Consider the following 17,816-nt stretch of genomic DNA (forward strand, 5'->3'; position numbering starts at 1 on the left):
TGAGACGTTACTGTCTATTTTTATAAGTCATGTAAAATTGTGTTCCTCAAAATGTTTAATCTAATTATTGTGAGTGATATATATTAGTTAATTATCATTGTGATTAGCATTTTAGCTGTAGACATCATAGCCATAAACTCCATTACAGGAAATAAAAGGTAATTAAATCTACTAATTACTCCTTATTAGTAATGAAATTGGTTATAATAATATTTTTATGTCAGCAATGGATTGAATGACCATGGTGGCACTCATAGTGACAGAGCTTTATCACAGACTATGCAGTTCCCCTCACAGAGCTTGTTAGCATCTTTCAGCTGATTGTTTTGTTAACTATCACCACTCTCATACAGTAGCACTGATTTTGGCTGCTCACTGTACACCACTGTACACCAGCACCAAAGAGCAGCTGGACAAAGGCAGCAGCTAGTTGGTGAACATAGAGGAGCATTTAGAAGCTAAAGAGCCTGATAGATCCAAAAAATCTGTAATGGTGGGACGTGATCCCTCACTGGCTTCCCATCCCCTAATTGTGTCCTTTGGAGGATACAACCAAGCTAAAGGTGCTTTTGCTACAAGAGTAGGCCAGAGGTTTGCATATTTCCAACCTTATATGGCCTTGCTAATAGAATTATGAGTTTGTGAGCTTTCTCTTATAATTCTGAAAAGTGTACATTCATACAGTTAAGAGGTTAGAGAGGCTAAAACGTGTAAATACCTGTGTGTAACATCTAAAACAGAAACATTATTAAGAATAATGATTAAAAATGACAGAGGAAAACGCAATGCAATATCAGAAATTCCTTTACCTCTCTCAAATGCATCTCTGATGAGGTTAACCTCCCTCTGCATTCCAGGAACTCTGAATATCCCTTCATGGTGGAGGCCTGGGAGACACACACATTCACATCATTTATTTATTCATTATTCACATGTCCATAGATGCCTGATATTCCACAAACAGGATTGCGAACACACATACACAAACAAGCACCTCCACCTACTCATTCTCAGTGTCTGAAGCTCTCTCAGGATTGCTCATTGCTATATCATAAAAACTGACTCACCATGAAGGTTTATGAAACGGATGCAGCTTTCAACCACCACAGGAATCTGCTGTCCAGAGCTCTGGAGGAAACAGATGAGTAGAGGAGGAGAGATGAGATGAGAGTGTTAGAGACAGAAGGAGAGAGCAGCTAGAGATGCAAAGAGAGACATGGAAAATAAGAGCCATAAGAGGAAGAAAAATGTGTAAAGGCAGGTCTAATGCAAGGAAAACAGTGATTAAACAGTGGAAGAGAGTTTCAAGAGCTAAGGACTAAAATGACTGTGCTTTTTTAGTGTGTTCTGGTTGATGCAAGCTGTAGATTACCGGGATTTTTGAAAATACTGAGGTACTGAGCCCCCTCAAAATCCTCTCAGACACCAAAATGTGTTTCTAAAATACTCACATTCACATTTGAGTTTGCTGAAGGAAATTCTTCTGTAACAACTGCTTATAAACTCAACCTACTAAACTCTACGAACTTTTAACAATATTATACTTGTAATCAGTTCCAAAATATGTATTCTGTTATAGGAAAGATTTTTAGGGAATTTAGGGATGTGTAAAACAAACTCTTGTAAAATTCTAGAGAGTGAATTATCTATTATTATTTTACTTTAGATATTTTGTTGCGTTCAAAAGTCCAATAATAATCATCCTACAAAACACCCAGCATTTTTAAAAGAATTGTTTGAAATTTGGGGAAGAGATGAGAAGATTGATACCAGTCTTGCATCTGTCCAGCAGTAGCTTCATATTTGTCGTATAGAAATGAGAGTGGTATCAATCTTCTCATCTAACTCTGGGCAAGAAAACAAAGAAGAGTATTTGCCAAAATGATGAATTACTCCTTGAGATTATTAACAGGAAAATGAATTCACACAGCAAAAGTTGTTCAAATTCAACATTGAGATGAATGTCAGAAAGGTTACTATAACTTTGGGGGTTGAAAATTCTATTATAAATCAACATTTTTACAGCAGTCACAGTTTATATGTTGAACAAATGTTCCCCAAATTCCCAAACAAAAACCCACAGACATGACCTCAGGGTCCTCAGTGGTACACTACGGCCCTGGTCACTGTGGTAAACAGCCCACCAGCCTGCATGCAGCACAGAAGCAGTCACAGATGGCGTTTGGTACCTGTGTCCGAGACATTCTCCTTCTTCTTCTGCACCAAGCCAAGCACAGCAGGAGAAGAGACAGAGAAAAAGCACAGATTATAAAAGAAGGCAGGGTAAGAAATAAGGGGAATAAAGATTTAGAAGCAGTGGGAAGAGGCGCACATAAGCACACACACACACACACACACACACACACACACACACACACACACACACACACACTCAGTAGAGGAGTTGAGAGAGGAGGCAGCAAAGAGGCCAGTGCATTTTAATCCCTTTCACAAGAGAAGAAGAGATAAAAGGGGGGGAATGGATTGAAAGGAGAGAAAGCCAGCAATAAGCTATAAGCATGACCATACACATGAAGGCAGCAGTAAGTACACTGGGGGGATGGACTGTCAGTGTGTGCATGTGCTGCAAGATTCTTCTGCTTCAGTGTGACAGGCTTTTCTAAATAATTTCCCTCTGAGGGTTGAACAGCAGTGCAGCGCAGTGCAGCAAGCAAATAAAAACGAGGTAAAAACAAGGGTGTATTTCAAAGGGACGCTTTCTTATGTGTATTTGCATGTGTGTGTGTGAGTGTTACCTGTATGTAGGAGACTATGTCTGTGGTGAAGAGTGTGTGGCAGAATTGGGAAACAGGTCTGGACTTCCGAACACGCACTGACCGAGCACATTGCATTCTGGGAAATATAATAAATACAATTTTACATGTGGGTGTTAATACTCAAGATCTAAAGTGTTTGCTAATCACTATTATCAGTTACACTTTTAGTATCTCCCCACCTCTTCCCCCCTCTCCCCCCTCTTTATACATAACAGAAAGTTGCCCAAAGTTGCTTTTTGGTCCATAGTTTGTTTAATCTCTTTCCACTTCTCCTTGTCCTCTCTGCTCTCTCCATGTCTCTGTACCTCTCTCAGTCATACTCTCTTTATTCTTGGCTGTGTAAATACACTGTTTACCTGGAAGGGTCACTGTCGACGGCCTCAGCTGGAAGACAGAGACAGAAAACAAGAGAGTAAGGTTTGGTTTAGGCTCCTGGTGCAAACAATGTGCAGCATTATTAAAGGGGAACACCACTTTTACACATACACAGAGTTTATTATTTTTTAACAGGGTGGATGGCCCATTGGGAGCATTAAGGGTAGGGGTAGAGTTACTAACCCCCATGGGTCTCTTCAGCAGGGCGTATTTTCAGCAGCACAGACGCTACAGAATGATCATAGGAAAATTAAAGGAGTATTACAGGTAGCGTGTGTCTCTATGATCATTTAGCTCTTCCACGACTTTGATCATGAAGGGGACACTATCCTATAGAGTATATAGCCTACAGTATAGTAGAGAACTGAGAATTTATACTATTTAGTTGAGAGAATATTATAGATCCAACACGGAACTGGGTGGGACTGCAAGAAAAAGCGCAATTACAAATCCATCTGCCAGTTCTACAGCACAGACCGAGCCATGGATTGATCAATACAGCACAGTTAGGCTACTGATATGTCAGAGCCATGGTCGGGGCCATGGATTCTAACTTGCACAAACCCAGTCAGATAAAGGATCAATGAGGCTGGCAGACTAGACTAACATATTCAACTAAACCCCTGCGCTCTCTCTGCTACTAGGGGATGGAGAGGGGGATGCAGTACTGCATAGGTGTTAAAAAGTATTTTAGTGTCTCCCGAGGGAGCTGCGTGAAGTCTGCTAAACCCTAGAGTGATTTTTATAAGTCAGCGTCAGTTGGGTCTGAAGACTACAAGTTTGAAAAGGACAACAACCTGGGGGTGTGGCGTTAAAAAGAGGTGAGCTTATCAGACCTCTACCCTGCTCCTCATCTCTGCTTGAAGCCAGAGGCTTGAGCCTGTCAACCCACACTGGTCCTTCACAGATTGGAATAGTAACATTAGAAGAAACTGTCCTCCCCAACATCTACCACTGTAGTATAAGTGTACCTTTCTGTATGGCATCATGTAGAAGGTCATGTTTGGCTTGAAGTTTGGAGGTCAGAGAACTGCTGGTGAGGAACTCCTTCACTTTCTAAGACAAAAAAATAAACCAAAATAATTCAATGTTGCACGTTTTCCTTCAACTGCTTCAGCACACTTTCTGAAACTCTGGGGCAATTCTCAGAACATGCAATCATCACGATAATTTATACAGCAATTCACATTTCATTTGTCCTTCAAAAGGCCATTACTCACTCCAAACATTTAACGCATGTGTCAACAGTGAACAAATTGATTGGTGAGTGCATCACTGCCAACAAAATGACATTCCTCTTTATCATTGTTGAAGCTAAGACAGCCAACAGAGCTGTGTCAGCACAGCAGAAGGTACTGAAACTGTGTTCTCTTTCAATCTTTTCGAGTACTTTATATATTTTATGTATATTTTGTATATTTTCTACTTTTACTTGAGGGGTTGTGAGACTTAATGCCACCAGTTTGGATTCAGTCAAATTCCCCTTGAAATCAGACGACAAGAGGCAGTGGAAACCCGTAAAAAGGAAATATTTTGAATGCATAAATGTATAAATACTATAAGTACAACAAGTACTTCTTCCATCACTGTTGGCAGATATGGTATACTATAAGTGCAATAACTTACTGTAAAATAGTAGGTCTCTGTCTCCTGCTGATTGGCTCGACGCTTGGCAAGGGTAAGTTTTAGGGCGGTGTTTCCTCCAGGGGGCTCTTGTGATAGGCTGCTGGGCACGTCGGGGGAGGGGTTACAGTCGCTGTCACAAATAGTGTCCAGCAGGGCTGTGAGTGTGGCTTTAAGCGTTTTACTGACCTGAGAAAGGGAAGAAATGTTTATTTGTTAATTCAGTTAATTAATTTTGTGACTGATTGAGTGACGGACGGACGGACGGGGACAGACAGATAAACAGATCATTATGAAAGCAGGTAGTGAGAATAATTATCGGACCTCCTCTGTTTCCAAGGTAACGGCAGCGAGTCGAGACTGAAGCTGCTGGAACCTGGTCTCCAGCTCGTACCTCACCTGGCTCTCCGCACTCACCTCACACACCTGAAATACACAAACAATAAATAGAATATATAAAACTACAAGGGTGCATTAACTGCAAACCAGCGGGATGTTGTTTGGAGAGAGAAATCAAATAAAAGTTGTATTTGTTGGGGAGGGGTGGGATACTTTAAAAGTATGTGATACTTTCAGAGGAAATTCTTTTTTTCCTCATTCCTCATTTCTGATCGACTTTAAAAACACTAATGAGTTGAGGAGCATTTTGTGTTGTTGTTTTTTGTCTGGTGGCATGCGAAAGCAATATAACAGCGATTTCTGGTTAAACAATCTTACCCTTTAACAATAAGGTCTGTCTCTGCAAGGATCATTTCCATAGTGTTGTCAGACACTTACAATAACGATCTGAGTCAGTGGCAAAAACAAGCACTTTTAGTGGAATTATTTGACAGGCGCATGGAAAGTGGAAAAGACTAACAAAGATGGTAAAAGCGAGTTTTATTTTGTTTCTGTCCAGTTGGAAGTGGGTTTTATGATTATCTCCTAGGTAAAATTTTCGTCAATTGAGTCTGATAGGCTGTTGCGCCCAACTGTTTTGGTCTTGGTGCTCTAGTACAATATCTAATAGCAGGGATTTTTGCATATATAACTATTAAGGCCAACCATCACAGTCCACAGGGTCTAAATTTAAACTGGACAATGTAGAGGCATCAGGGTCAGCTTTTAACTGGACTGCACGCTGGATGAAAGCCCCACCCTGCTTAATTATTGCTGCAGTGCCTGCCAAACTTTCACTGGACACTAATGCAGTTGACAATATTACCAGTGTCAGGGTTTACACTTGAAATTATTAGTAATTACAGTAATTTAGTAACACTGGGTCTTTGATTTCACACAGAAATAGACAAAAGCAACAGCTGCTAGCAGACTTTATAGACTGTAGCTAGCTGGATAATTAGTGCTAACTTTGCAAGTTGGTTAATTGCAAAATGGGTCCATGCAGTAGGTAAGTAACAAACCAAAATAGCATTTATGTTGCATATCCAAGAGTCTTCCATTAAACAATGGGTGCAATACCTGTGAATTTAACAAAAAGTAAGATTTGGGCTTCGATGGAAACCATACACTTCCACCAGAGGTACAGTGATCTCACCTGGTCTCCCTCATGTGGATGGTAGTTGAATCTGAACGGAAGGCAGAAGGCAGCATCGTGTTGCTGTAGCAACGCATCTCGGTCTCCGCCTTGGTCCAGGGACGTCACAGCAGCCTCCAGCTGCTTGAGCCCCGTCTCCTCTGTCTTCTGGATGCGCCACCTACTGGCCAGGTAGCACTTCATCACCCTCTCCATGGACAGATGGAAACCCAGGTCACAGCACTGCCAGCAGGGAGGGAGAAAGGACATGGGTATGGAAGGAATGACACAGAGAAAGATGGGAAATGATGAGGTGGGAAGGCAATGATGGAGAAGAGGGGGAAAAAAGAGGAGAAAGGGGCAGAAAGAATAAACAAATGATGTGATGATGGTGGTGTGGGGTAAAGAAAGTGTATAAGACAGAAGGTTTTTTTATTTTAGGCAGTTTTTTCTTAGGAAACCTAAACTATTCTATTCTTTCTCCGCATAATATTTAAGCCTTTCTTCAGAAAATAACAGTAAAAAATCACATGACACAAACTGCGTGTTTCTTACGTCGATGAGAGTGCTGACATCCTGCAGGTAGTACTTGTTCATGGCTGCATTGGCTGCTGCTAGATTTAGCAGGTAGTCATTACGAGCCTTAGTACACTTCAGCTGGGTCTCCTGCACTCTGCCATGCCTCTGTGTGTGTGTGTGTGTGTGTGTGTGCACACAAACAAAACAAGTGAGAGAAGATAACATACATGAACACAAGAACAAAAAGCCACATGTGCTGATAAAAGATGACTGTAACATGCCTCATCTCAATCAAAACCACAAAGGAGGTTTATACACCTAATCACACTCAAAAAACAGGAAATGCTTTTGATAATTTTACCTCCTGTGTCCTGTTCTCTCTTTCTCTCTCACACACACACTCACTTTCTCCATCAATCTCTCCATCTTCTTGACAGAACTCCGCCTCTGTCCTCCTGATTGGCCGAGGCCGAGCTCAGCTGACTTGCCGGTATGCCTCTCCTCCAACCGCTCGGCTTCCTTCAGTTTCCCCTCAGCTATCAGGCAGTCCGTGTGGTACTGGTTATATGTCTTCAGAGCCTTCATTAACACACATGTCACATAGTGGAAACTCCATGTCAGCATTGCCAGTGTCAATGCGTATTACATTATTTTTATTGCATGCAAGGACAACAACAGAAAATGCTCACCGTCTGCAGCTCAGTGGTGACCTTTAGCAGCTCATCCTGCATCTGGATGCCAACTTCTTTGCTCTGCGATTTACAACATAGATAGAAACATTTGACACTTACACTACATAGATATAGAAACAGAGATACATCATTGGCTGCTGCCATATGCCAGCGCTATATGTCTGCGCGACCACCAATTTGCGGAGGTCAAGATCAGCTAGTTATCAAGACTGAGAGATGTAGACTTCACTACAAAATCGACAGTAACTCATTTAATTCTGGACCCTATTTTCATGAGATTTGATTTGTTTTAAAAATGAGAAAGCAATTAATTCAGGCAACTCAATGCCAATATGGCGACCTCACAGTTGCACATCAAATCTAAATTTCTATATCTATGTTTTTGAAGGCATAAGATTTATTTAAAAGCAATAGTTTGACATTTTGCAATATACACTTCTTTGCTTTCTTGCAGAGAGTTAGGTGAAAATCGATATCACTCTCATGTCTGTACGCTAAATACCTATGAAGCTAGAGCCACCAGGCAATTAGCTTAGCTTAGCAAAAAGACTGTAAGTGGGGGGAAACAGCTAGCCTGGCCTCGTCTGTCCAAAGTTGAAAAATACACCTCCCACATCTCTAAAGTTCACTAATTAACTTTGTTATATCTAGTTTAATTGATCAAATCAAACCATGTCAAAACAATAAATTGTCTTACGTAGAGTTTTGTGCTAGATTTATGTAGTTGCCAGACAACCTCAGGGAGAAAATAAGACTGCAATTGTAGTTCAAATTCTAAGCAAGAAAGCAAATAGTCCCAAAATGTCAAATTGTTCCTTGAATTAAAAATGGACTCAAATTAAAGTTGCTAAATAAATACAAAAATAACACTACAAAACAATAGTAATTCATCACTTTGCAACTGTGTTGTTTTGGTGGAAAAACTAATATTTCATGTTTATTCTAATTTAGTCATTATCACTTGGTATTTTGTGCATAAAACTACATTGATGGCAGCAATAACAGATTGAATATAGTGTTGGCAGTGATTTTAGAGAAGCTAAAAGGGTCTTGCTCTGCCTGGCGTCAGGCCTAACAACACCTCTTAGGTGCTCTGAAACGACTGTAGAAGCTTAATTAAAATTCTGCTCACTTTTCAACTATGAGAAGGTACAGAGAGTGTATCTGACAACCAGTAATTTGGGCAAGATCAGTGTGTGTACTTGATGAATGAAGGAGACTGCAGATGCTACTGCGGTTCCAAGACAAATACATGAAGGGGCATTTATAAGAAGACTTTCATTTTGTCCAGTGTGTGTCAACTTATAAAGTCTGTTCACTTTTCAAGGCTGGCAGGAAACAACTGGACTTATTTGAGTGTTGTGCTATATTACAAAATGAATCTGCCAGCACTTAAAAATAAAACCATCTTTGTGAATTTATGCATTGAGTCTTGGGCTTATTTTTCCTACAGGAGAGACAGAGCTGACAGAGTGGAGAGATTTCAGTTGTTTATTAGTGTAACTTTATATTAGTGTACTGATCTGCTTATCCTGCTTTGCTCCAGATACTGACAGACTACAGCAAATGCCTTCAATTAAGTGAGATCACCTCTACTTGATTTAAAAATACAAGACTTAGACCTACTACAAGGAGTTTTTAATTGGTTACGAAACAGTCTCAATTTAATACTGATGACCTACATAAACAAACAGTTCCTTGTAGCTGCTTTAATTAAGACAGTAAAAGACTTATTGAAGAAAATTATATTTTCTTACAACCTTATTTGAATGGTTTTGGCCATCGTTTCTATTGTTAATGATACCATTTTACTCCAGGCAATTTTGTACAACTAAGCATTGTGACGAGTCAAAATTTAGGAGATAAGGCTGCAAAATTTCCTTGCCATTTACAATGAACAGTTTTTCAACAACATTGACCTTTGTTTTCACTCTCAGAGTCTGATAATATGCTGCTTTAAACTGCACCAAGCAGCTTTACCACGTCCCCATATCTCAGCATTGAATATGATCAGCAACATTAGCTTAGGAGGATAGGAAGATGACATTCAAAATAATCGTAATGTAAAAACAAGAATCTGTGGTTGAATGGATTATTTGCACACGGGGGGGGCTGCGTGACGACTACCTGCGTACAGCTACTGTACCTTTCACTGTAAGTCTTGTATGTGTCTGGTGTTTCTGTTGCACCACAGATGTGACATCCACTCACCCGCTTGTGCAGGCGGTGTGTATCCTCCGTACTGTGTGTCAACCGCTGTGTGAGTGTGTTGCAGCAGGTGTCACCCAGTGCTGCGTGTTCCCGGCTCTCCAGACGAGTCTGAGTCAGCAAAACAGACCAGACCTGACTCACAGACTGACCCCACTGCTCCTTCCTGGAGAAAGAACAGGCATCCATACTGAGATGTGGTCTAATGGAACACTTCAGAATCACCTGAGAAAAAAGACACATGTGCACTTGTAGACTGTATACACACTCACTTCTTAGTCTTGTGGGTGAACCTCTCGGTGAGTTTGTCGAGGGCCCGCGCATATTCAGCCTCGATGTCGCCTCGACGCCGGAGAAACTCAGAGAGGTCTGAGAGCTGCTGCTGTTTCACCTCCACCTGAGAGTCTAAAATCTTGATCTGGTCGGTCAGTTGGGCCCGCAGGTCTGACGCACACAGAGTCAGACAGAGATGGACAGGCACAGACAGACAGAGAGACATGGAGGGAAAGAGGAAGACAGTGATTTAAGCGAATATATGCTTATAACCCTAGACACATACTGACATATGCAAACAAAGAGTGTGAAAAGAGAACACATACAGGGATGAACACAGTGATCAGATTTTCTTTTGCAAGAGGTGACCTCCTTCTTTCATCTATTCATAATTGACCTTTCCTAACCCCTTCCTTGGAACCTTGTCAGTTTTCTCCTTTCCCGTACTATATATGTGCTAGGCTCGTCTATGTTGACGAAGACAACCATTTGCTAACATTAGCAATCAGATGTAACTAGCCAGCTAACTAGCTAGCTAACGATTTCGGAATATTTGAATATGCAAAATTTGTTAATTTCTAAATTTCTAAAGATGTCTCCTACTTCACTGTAAAGTCCATTCTCAGTGGATGTGCACTGGTGGCTTCAAGTTTCTACATCATACTGTACAAGTTACATACTGGACCAGCACTGACTTCCAGACTATTTGTGATGTCACATATCGTGCTGGTAGGCCCCGCCCCTTAAAATCTGATATTCAATGAGCACAGAGAAACTTTCCACTTTCAGCAGATGAATGTGAAAACATCCTTCTAGAGTCAAACTCTGCACATACATTATCACATTTACTCAAGTACTGTATTTAAGTGTGATTTTGAGGTACCTGTATTTTGTATTTTCATGCTACTTTATACTTCTACTCTACGCTAAATTTCAGGGGCAAGTATTGTAGATTGTACTACATTTACTTAACAGTGATTAGTTAAGATTTTACATGAAAACACATAAAAACACACATTAAAATCCAAGGTATTGTTAAAGATTAAACCAGTGGTTCCCAACCTTTTTGGCTCTGGGTACTTTCATTGTTGGATATTATTTATTCAGAATGGAAGCAGCCAGAAAACAGAAAATGGTCAAATTTGGTTTTCAGTGGTGGGAAAGTTATTTTGTTAAGCATATATCCTTTATGAAACAAGTAGATATGGATCTAAAAGTACAGTATGTATGTACATATTTGGAGGTATGTGCATGCGTGTGTGTAACCTTACACATATACAGTACTGTAGAGCATTCTAGGGAGGGATATATATATATGCGTTTTGTCTCATATTGCTTGTTAATAAATATTAGGAAAAAAGGATCTATGCATATCACACCTGCTCCTGCTTGTAGATGTATGCACACAGGCATACAGTGTATAGTATGGAGATATACAGAGTGTCAGTATAAAGCACACACATGTGCAAGAATCTAATCATGTGCGCTCGTGCATGAGGAAACAATACCTGTACACACAATCAGTTTATAACTCACACTGCTGTATTTTTAGAGCTGTGGTTGGACATCCATTGGTCCATGAAGAATAGTTCATTCATACGATAACTGAATTAATAAGAAATGATCCAATTAGAGAATATATAAGAATGTCTTTTCACACATTTCACCTGAACAATCTCTCTATCTACACAGCTCCCCCAGGGAACAGGTTTTAATCCCTGCTGTCATTTGGAGGTGTGATTTCCACTGTTTTTAATTTGACAGCATTATTACACACAGCTCACTTGTAATAACCCAACATAACCTTGTATTACACACACAAGCTCATATGCAAACACGGCTAAGCCAGTAGCGACATGGCCCTTTCGCTGCACTTTGGTTTGAAAAGGCTAATACAAATATCGTTCTCTCAAATAACGCCGCCTTTGCTTTGCTCTCTCCCCCCTCTCTCTCTCTCTCTTCTCTTCTTACCTGCTCTTGGCTCTCTCTTTCTTATCTTCCTTGCTCAACCCCACCTCCCACCCCCCAGTCCGCCAGTCCTCCCTCTTTCCCCTCTTTACTCTTTTTCTCTGTCTCTGTGTGAGTACACAGCCTGGGGCTGACTGGATGTGAGGAGACAGCATCACTAATACTGGCTATAAATACACCCTTGTAGTACAGTACAGAGAGCCACCCATCCACGGCATGCACCCTAAAAACTCAGCATACACACACACACACACTGCTGTCGTAACATGAAAATCTTGTAATGTCAATATCGATCATGCTCCTCTTTTTACTTTGATTAAAGCATTCTGTTCTACTATTGGCCTTAAGAGACCCTGCATGGATTGTTATCAAGCTCCAAACAAGGGTGCTTTTCTCGGTTTGTGACAACCTCCACGCATCTATATATATAAACAAATATGTTCTATGGCTGGATGAGCAACCGCACACATTCATGCATGAATGCGCATGTGCCCTCCTATATGCATTCATGCATGCAGGTAGTGCACATGCACAAGCAGAAGTGCAATAAAGGGCACAGACGTACACAGAGACAAGCACATGACGCACACATATGCACATCCAGTGTGACTTACCTTTCATCTGCGATTCGTATTCGGCCAGACTCCCCTTCTCCCTCCTCAGCTTTCCATGTGATGTCATCATCTTTGACCCCTTGACTCTCGTCTGTCACTGAGACCTTCCTTCCTGAACCCTGATTCTTCTTGTAGCCTCACAGTCTCCCCTCTCGAAACCTTTTCAAACTCAGCGCCTGCTCCGGGTCTCGAGTCTGTGACCTTTCACCCCTGACTCCTCGGCCTTGCTGCTCTACAGCTGCGTGCAGGGGATCAGCATCAGTGTTGATCGGCTGCACTCGTGGGGATGTCAGTCGATGTGTTCGTGGAATCCCCTGGGTTTCTGATATGAATGCTGATCCATAGGTGGACTGGCCTGAGCAGCAGACAGAGGGGAAATAGAGAGAACAGATGATAATTGTGAGAGAGGAGGTGGAAATGGACATCAACAGGGGGCAAGAAAGAGAATTTATTGAGACCAGAATGTGAAAATGAGAGCGCCAGAGAGGACAAATGAGGCCAGGGCGACAAGACAGAAAGGGACAGTGACACCAGAGAAGGGAGATTTAATAGGAGGGACAGCGGTGGAAGGGAGGGGGGGCAGAGCGCCGAATGGACAGTAAGAGGGCAGAGTGATGAGGATGTGAGGGAGGAAGGGTGAAGGATGGTGGATGGGGGATGGGAAGATGAGAGGTGATGAGTAAGAGCAGTAATGAAGGACATACAGTGCCTTGAGGTCGGGGGTTGGGGATGTCCATGAAGGTAATGGTCAAACACACAAGCAAATGCCTCCAATGATTTTATTTTACACAAACTGTATAAGCAAAAGGTCAAAGATGAGACATCAGTCAGTATGTCACTGTTGTCTGTAATATCGCATATTGGATGTAATGAGAGCCACCTGAACCTGACCTTTGATATACTTAAGGTTTCAACTCGTGGTTTGTTGATGTGTTAACAGTATCAGTAGCTTTGTGGGTTACCACTGTTGTTAACACATGTTAAAGGGAAAGTTCACCAATCAAAGCCAGTTTGCTCATCATGAGAAGTACTTCTGAGCCTGGGAAAAACAGTTGTATAGTGTCTTTCATAGCTTTTGAGGAGCTTTGGCAAAAGAACCCTAGTGATGTCATCTTAATACAGTTGCAAAGTGGGAGGAGCCAATGGTTCCAGAAGCATTTTCCCCAACTCAATTCCTATTTCAGAATATTATTGTAATGATCTCTAGGTTTGTCAACATAGAAACTTTATTATTTGAACTTTGTTATATAGTGGATGGGTCGAAATACGACAATACCCATGAGCCTCAGCCGCTGTTGCTATGGATAAGGAGCCAGTAAATGGCTATGACATACACCATAGTCGCTAAATTCATCCAAAATGGAACCAGAATCAAAATGTAATTCATTTAAGCTGCAGATTGTCTTTTCAGTTTTGTAAGTAGCATCATCTTTATCTTCTGCCAGCCATTAGTGGCTCATGTTACAGGCCTGTGAAGTTGAGGATGTTTCTTACTGAAATCACCCTGGGAGTTGTAGTTTTTATGTACAGAACACATTTGTTCATCTTTTGTAGTGTATGTTTTGTGGCAGCACATTGCACACAAATCAAAAATCAATTAAAATATGTAATGAGACAAGAATTCGCCAAAGGTGGAGCGAATTGTGGAGCAAAAAATTGTTTTAAAAAATTAATTTACAGGGAGGAAAAGGGAGGTAGACTGTATAACAGGAAGAACCAGAGTTTATAGTGAGTCCTGAGTTCAGTCAGAGGCCAAGCTGAACACAAACACACACACAAACTCACACACTCAGTGGGTGTTTCTAACGTCTGAAGAGTTGGTAAATTGGATGTTTGGGATGAATCCATTTCTTTGTATACAGTTACAGGAATCTTCCGCATATGCTTCTGCATTGTGGGGCCCATAGAACAAGCACACTAGACACTTCCACCAGGCTGATTGGGGCCAACGTGCTAAATTCTGGTTTAACCCTCTGCTAACATGAATGGGCATTACATGATGGAATGAATTGTGCGGCTCTTGCATACTTTTCAAATACTATCAGACAGAATTAATCAAATCCTTAGTCATTTCGCGGGGGTTATGACGCTCAAAAATATGTATCAATCGTTTTACAACCACCTCTTTCACAATGTGAGCTTAAGGGAAAAAGTATTTTGGGGCCCGTTGATAAGCACCCTTGCTGTCATCACACAGTTTGGCCACTATGTCAAAGTGTCTTCAAAGCCAGCCACTCTTCCTGGGGGCTTGAATTTTACTTCCACAACCAAAATAGCAATAGAAAGTATGTGCGACAAACTAGAGGAAGCCAATTTAAAAGATATGGTTGCTTACCAGGCAGAAATGGTATAACGAAAAGATGCACTGAGATGTACTACTATCTCTTGCAAATTTTGCAACGTCATGGAAGTGCAATACTAAATCACTGCAAGATTAAGCCTGGTTTAAATGACTAAAACTGCTCGAGGCTGTTAAATGACAAAGCCAACTTGAGAAGACAATGGGAATCAACTGATACAGAAGAAGTTAAAGGCCCAGCTCGCCTACTTTAAAGGTCTATCAAATTAGTCCTACATGCATGTGACTAAATGCTTACACTGCATTACACACAGGTATTTAAATAGATATCTATTTGTTCAGCGTAAACTGAAATGAGAAGATGACTTCACATTGTGGCATGCTTTTTACTGTCACACATACAGGCATGAAGACAAACACACACACACACACACACACACACACACACACACACACACACACAGAGGCAACTTCACTTCCCACATCCTGTGTCATTTTCGCAACAGGTTTCAGCACTCTGCAATGAGTGCCAACGTGTGCTGCTTTAACTGGAAACATTGTTCCTCAATCAGCCTCAAGCAATGATTTGAGTTTGGTTAAAACCCTGACCAGCAACTGAAGCAAAATGTGACCAGAAAAACACACTGACTACAACACTAACCTCATTTAATTTTGCCTGACCTGGTTTCATGCAGTCTTCTATAACCCACAGCACTATGGGAAAACTATTTTTGATGCAGGTTTGAAACCTTGAAGGAACTGTTTAAGAGACCTGACATATATCAGCGCTATCATAACTAAAGCATATCATTCAGGACTTGAGAAGTGCTGTTCGATCTTCACTCTCGTTTCCTCTCCCAAAACTGTGCGGTGGATGTGATCCAGACACACTTCAGTGGCGGTTTCAGACAGAACCAGAGAGTAAATAGAGAAGTGCAGCAGACAAATGAGGAGAGATTTCCACAAATGAGACTGCGAGGGCCCCGAGACCTTGGAGGCCTTCATCAGCGCACGACCCTAATCTGCACAGAACAAAGCAAATGTAAATGATCTTAGAAAGAGAGAGGAGGGGTTGTGAGAGATACAGCAAAAGAGCAGGGAAAAGAGGGAAAACGACTATCTTGGCGAGGGGGGGCAGAGAGTTGGAGGTTATCGGAGAACAGGGTTTCACACTTAAAGTCAAGGTCATTGAAAGAAAGAGGTCATGTGGTACACATAGTGAATATAAAGTAGATTGAAGACAAGAGAGGATACATGTGGTACAGAGCGATAGATCCTTATTACCACTGAGGGGATTTTCTGCTAATTTCATCGAAAAAAAAAAAAAAACAGGCACTAAGCAGAAGTAACACAAATGATATACTCTGCTTGAAGTTATGGCCTATATTGTGTGGGGATTTCCAGACGTTACAGAGAGGACCAATCACACTGTGCTACGCTGTTACAGTACAGAGCGTTATCTTGTGTCATGTTTTCTTGCAAAAATGTACCATTTTCTAAAAATCCTTACAGCTGCATTCTTTCTAAACAGCTGCATCCTATGTGTAGAAAATCCTCCCTGATGCCTGCAAACCTGGGACGAAGCCAAACCATTGCTAATGCAAAAGAAAATGTCCAACAAGAAAACACATGGGTGTCCACGAGACCCTTTGCTAGATGATCTCACTTCCTTCCTTCCACTTCCATGACTTTTGGGAAATATTTTGGGTTTCAGCTGAACTGTAACAGCAGGCACAGGCGTTGGAAGTATCGTGTATATCAGCGCAGTATGATCCCAGATAAGCACTGAAATGCTAAAAGGGTGCAAGAGTGTTATCAACATGATCTTGTGCTAATCTGCGCTGTCACACATGCTATAGCTGTACATTCACTGCTCTGAACTCAGGTAGAGTCAGGAATGACTCTCATCTGTCTGACAGACTGATTGGAGAGGCTTATACACACAATCAAGAAGGCGAAAAGATGCATGCTGCAATTTCTGCTGCAGAGGGAATCAGAGAGATAAACAACGGTTGGAAGAATATAATGGAGTAGAATAGGACAGATTGATGAACACAAAATGGCTTTAAAGCATACAACAATTTACAGCCATTTAAAGGTTCTATGTAACTTTAAGAAAACCATAGCGACACCAGTGGCCATTAAGTGAACTGCAGTCAGTTGGGCCAAAAGTGACAATAGCCTTAACGCTGGAAAATAAATATTTATTTAATAATATTTAGAACAGCATTATTATCTGCAATGTTTTCTATATTTAATTTGGACCATTCACTCCATGCTACTAACTAACTTGCCCTAACAAATCACCACAAAGTAACCAACGCCAGACCCAAGCCACAAGCAGCTGGATGCCCCTGGCTGGCTTCGCCCTGAAATGAAAGCATTCATTTGCTTTGTACTGTTACAAAATGTATTGATGATTAAAATCCACACCGTTTGTCATAATATATAAGTTCGTAGGGCCTGTCACAGATCACGTTACCTGGTAAAGTCTTTTGCAAGCTAACATAGCCAACTGACATATTCACTCAGATAGTATTCTGCCAGCAATAACGTTAGCGAGCAAGCAAGCTAAGATTAGCCCGCCAGCTGTAAACCAGTCATGCTGAATTATCCAGTGCCAGCTGGCGTTGTGGGGGGGCCAAAGTAACTAGCTTACAGTATTATGCTACATTAGCTAAGCGTAAGCGAGCAAGCAAACGTTAGCCAGCTAAAACCACAATATCACAATACATTTTACAAGCTTTGCAGTAATGTTAGCTTTGACTTTGGACTCTGTATTGTGGTGGGTGCCAGTCGTATGTCAATGTTAGTGGACTCCATTTATAAGCTCACATTAGCTAGTGTTTTACATTGTTGACACTGTAGGGAAGTGGTGAGAGAAGGCACTCGGGATGACAAAATAAACGTTACTTCCTTTCTAGAAACCATAGAAATGCATAGAAATCAGTCCAC

General features: G+C 41.2%; 1 protein-coding gene across 3 annotated transcripts in view; it reads right to left on the reverse strand.

Annotated features, from left to right (window-relative positions):
* Positions 1-17,816, reverse strand: part of arhgap4b (Rho GTPase activating protein 4b) — a 35,896-nt gene that overhangs the window by 14,001 nt on the left and 4,079 nt on the right. The window contains exons 2-16 of one of the 3 annotated variants that reach the window (XM_051424080.1): positions 12,563-12,917; positions 11,517-11,585; positions 9,980-10,151; positions 9,711-9,873; positions 7,497-7,559; positions 7,213-7,386; positions 6,844-6,972; positions 6,310-6,531; positions 5,100-5,201; positions 4,779-4,964; positions 4,124-4,208; positions 3,134-3,161; positions 2,757-2,853; positions 1,068-1,128; positions 810-887 (exon numbers count right to left, since the gene is read on the reverse strand). In XM_051424080.1, coding sequence (XP_051280040.1) covers positions 810-887; positions 1,068-1,128; positions 2,757-2,853; positions 3,134-3,161; positions 4,124-4,208; positions 4,779-4,964; positions 5,100-5,201; positions 6,310-6,531; positions 6,844-6,972; positions 7,213-7,386; positions 7,497-7,559; positions 9,711-9,873; positions 9,980-10,151; positions 11,517-11,574 — 1,618 coding nt within the window. In that variant the 5' untranslated portion in view covers positions 11,575-11,585; positions 12,563-12,917. Of the gene's footprint in view, positions 1-809; positions 888-1,067; positions 1,129-2,189; positions 2,218-2,756; positions 2,854-3,133; positions 3,162-4,123; positions 4,209-4,778; positions 4,965-5,099; positions 5,202-6,309; positions 6,532-6,843; positions 6,973-7,212; positions 7,387-7,496; positions 7,560-9,710; positions 9,874-9,979; positions 10,152-11,516; positions 11,586-12,562; positions 12,918-17,816 lie in introns of all 3 variants that reach the window. The other 2 variants (XR_007887567.1, XM_051424081.1) reach the window with 2 other exon arrangements.

This window comes from Dicentrarchus labrax, unplaced genomic scaffold, assembly GCF_905237075.1.
Source record: "Dicentrarchus labrax unplaced genomic scaffold, dlabrax2021, whole genome shotgun sequence".
NCBI lineage: Eukaryota > Metazoa > Chordata > Actinopteri > Moronidae > Dicentrarchus > Dicentrarchus labrax.